The 3,112-nt window shown below is 40.1% G+C and overlaps 1 protein-coding gene across 1 annotated transcript; it reads left to right on the top strand.

The window, feature by feature from the left end:
- Window positions 1-698: 698 nt before the first annotated feature.
- On the top strand, window positions 699-2,842 carry LOC131172947 (uncharacterized). Its single transcript, XM_058134581.1, has 3 exons — window positions 699-1,436; window positions 1,578-2,016; window positions 2,838-2,842. The coding sequence occupies exons 1-3, from the start codon at window positions 699-701 to the stop codon at window positions 2,840-2,842; spliced, it is 1,182 nt and encodes a 393-aa protein (XP_057990564.1).
- Window positions 2,843-3,112: the final 270 nt, after the last annotated feature.

Here is a 3,112-nt window from a genome sequence, read left to right as displayed (position 1 = left end):
ATGGCTACTATGTTGTTTCATGACATGATGCACAAAGAAGTTGAAGTATATGTGGATGACATGGTAGTAAAATCCCCAACTAGGGAGAGACATTTTGAGGCATTAGAGAAGTTCTTTCAGAGGGTCATCAAGTATAAATTGAGACTGAACCCTAGCAAGTGTGTGTTTGGGGTCACTTCAGGCAAACTGTTAGGGCATATGATCAGTAGGAAAGGGATTGAGTTTGACCCAGATAAGGTGAAGGCAATCCAGGAGATGCCAGCCCCGAGAATAGAAAAAGAGATTAGAGGTTTCTTAGGAAAATTACAGTACATCAGTAGGTTCATAGCTAGGCTCACAACTACCTGTGAACTAATTTTTAAGCTACTAAGAAAGAATCAGCCAGTGGTGTGGAATGAGCAATGTCAAGAGGCATTTGAAAAGATAAAGCAGTACCTGAGCAATCCACCAATTTTTTCACCACCCATCCCTAGCATCCCTCTAATCCTCTACCTATCAGTGGAAAACATGGCCCTGGGGGGGCAATGTTGGCACAAGAAGTAGAGAATCTGGAGAGAGCCATCTATTACATCAGTAAGAAACAACTTGCTTATGAGGAGAATTATTCACTAATAGAAAGAACCTGTCTGGTTGTAGTATGGGCAACTAAGAAGTTAAGGCACTACTTTCAGACCCATCGACTTATTGTAGTATCCCAGATGGACCCTTTAAAGTACCTATTTGAAGTACCGACGTTAGTTGGAAAATTGGCCAAATGGTTGGTCCTACTGTCTGAATTTGATATTGTGTATGAGACTCGAAAAACCATCAAAGGGCATGTAGTGGCCGAATTTCTTTCTGAAAATCCAGTTAATGAAGGGGAAGAAGTCGAAACAGCCTTCCCGGATGAGAGTCTCAAGCTAGTAGAGGTCCAGCCATGGAAAATGTACCTTGATAGGGCCATGAATAAGAGCGGAGCCGGTATAGGGGTAGTTTTGGAAGCACCAAATGGAGAAAAATTGTTAATGTCAAAAAGGCTATGTTTCCCAACCACTAATAATATTGCAGAATATGAGGCTTGTATTTGTCGCCTAGAGGCATTAATAGTTGTTGGGGCTAAAAAAGTGGAGGTGTTTGGAGATTCAATGCTAGTGGTTTCCCATGTTAAAGGTGAATGGGAATTGAAAGAAGAAAAGTTGAGGGCATACCTGGAGTATGCTAAGAAACTATTATTTAGCTTTGATGAAGTGACAATGAAGCACATGCCTAAAGCTCAGAACCATATTGCTGATGCTCTAGCCACGCTAGCATCCTTATGGGAGAAGGGTGATCATAAGCTGACCCAGCCAGTTATCCTGATGAGGATTAGAATCCCATGCTATGAAGGGTTAATAATAGCACATTTAGATCTAGAAGATGAGATGAAATGGTATGAGGACATAAGAAGGCATTTAGAGGTAAGAGAATACCCATAGTCAGCCAATAGTAGGGATAGAGCTACAATTCGTAGATTAGCCACTCAGTTCACTTTGGCTGGGGGGCAACTCTACAAAAGGTTCTTCGAAGGACTATTGCTCTTGTGTGTGATGAAAAATCAGTCTGAGCAGATAATGGAGGAAGTACATGCAAGAGTGTGTGGTCCTCACATGAACGGAAGGGTATTAGCGGGCAAAATTTTAAGATTGGGCTATTACTGGTCTACCATGGATACTGACTGTGCTAAATTTGTGAAAAGATGCCATGAGTGCCAAATCCATGGGAATTTGAATTACCTACCGTCTAGTGAACTCTACAGTATGACTTCATCGTGGCCATTCTCAATATGGGGCATAGACATTATTGGGAAGATTTCTCCCACGGCTTCTAATGGCCATAGATTTATCATTGTGGCAATTGACTATTTCGCCAAGTGGGTTGAAGTTGAATCTTATAAAGTAGTAGGGGCCAAGCAAATAAGTAAGTTTGTGCAAAAGAACTTGATTTGCAGGTTTGGGGTACCCCATGAGATAGTGTCAGATAACGGAAGCCAGTTCAAAGGTGATTTCTTAGAATTAATTACCGAATTCAAGATTGAGCATCACAAGTCCTCACCATACAGGCCACAGACTAATGGAGCAGTAGAAGCAGCAAATAAGAATGTGAAAACCATTATGAGAAAAATGGTTGAAACCTATAAGGATTAGCCTGAGAAACTCCCTTATGCTCTTTGGGGTTATCGCACTACTACAAGAACATCCACAGGGGCAACTCCATTCTCTTTAGTGTATGGGACTGAAGTAGTGCTACCCATTAAGCTAGAGGTCAAATCCTTGAGAGTGATACTAGAAGCTAAGATTCCGAAAAATGAGTGGGCCCAGAAAAGATATGAAGAACTAGCTTTGATTGATGAGAAAAGGATGCGAGCCTTGTATCATATGCAGGCTTATCAAAGGAAGATAGCAAGGGCCTTTAATAAGAAGGTGAAGCCAAGAAAGATCAAAGAGGGAGACATGGTTTTGAAACAAGCTCGGCCCATCCCTTTTGATCCAAGAGGAAAGTTTAAGCCAAACTGGGATGGTCCATACATAGTCAAAAAGATCTTGTCAGGAGGTGCTATAAGAATATCAAACCTGGATGGGAATGAATTTCAAGAACCAGTCAACTTAGACAAGCTCAAACGGTACTTTGAGTGAGAAAGGCCCGCTAGGCTATAAACTTACAAAAGACGGTCTAGGAAAAAGTAAGGGTCAAAAAAAAAAATGCTAGATTGAAAACTTGCGAAAGGCGATCTAGGCAAAAGGAGAGATGAGAGAAGATCTGGATGGAAAACCTAAAAAGGTCATTCAGCAGGTTATAAAGCTTTTTTCTAACTTTGGAAGGTTAGAAATTTGGCAAAACCAAATGTAAGAGAGAGTAATGGTGTACCTGAATAAATAAAGAATTTTTTATTGCATTAGCTAGGAATGGATTTTATTTAATTATGATCGTGAATGTTTGTGTCTTGAGCGATACATCAAATGATTAAGTAATTGAACTGCATTGTTTTGATTTAATCTATGCCTTCTAAGTATTACAAGATAGGTACTTGATATGAATGCCTTGATAATTATCTAAAAAAAAAAAAAAAGGAGCTTCTAGGTGGAAAACCCAAAAG

The sequence above is a fragment of the Hevea brasiliensis genome, chromosome 14, assembly GCF_030052815.1.
Source record: "Hevea brasiliensis isolate MT/VB/25A 57/8 chromosome 14, ASM3005281v1, whole genome shotgun sequence".
In the NCBI taxonomy this organism is placed as follows: domain Eukaryota; kingdom Viridiplantae; phylum Streptophyta; class Magnoliopsida; order Malpighiales; family Euphorbiaceae; genus Hevea; species Hevea brasiliensis.
This window is presented reverse-complemented; position numbering and strand designations above follow the sequence as displayed.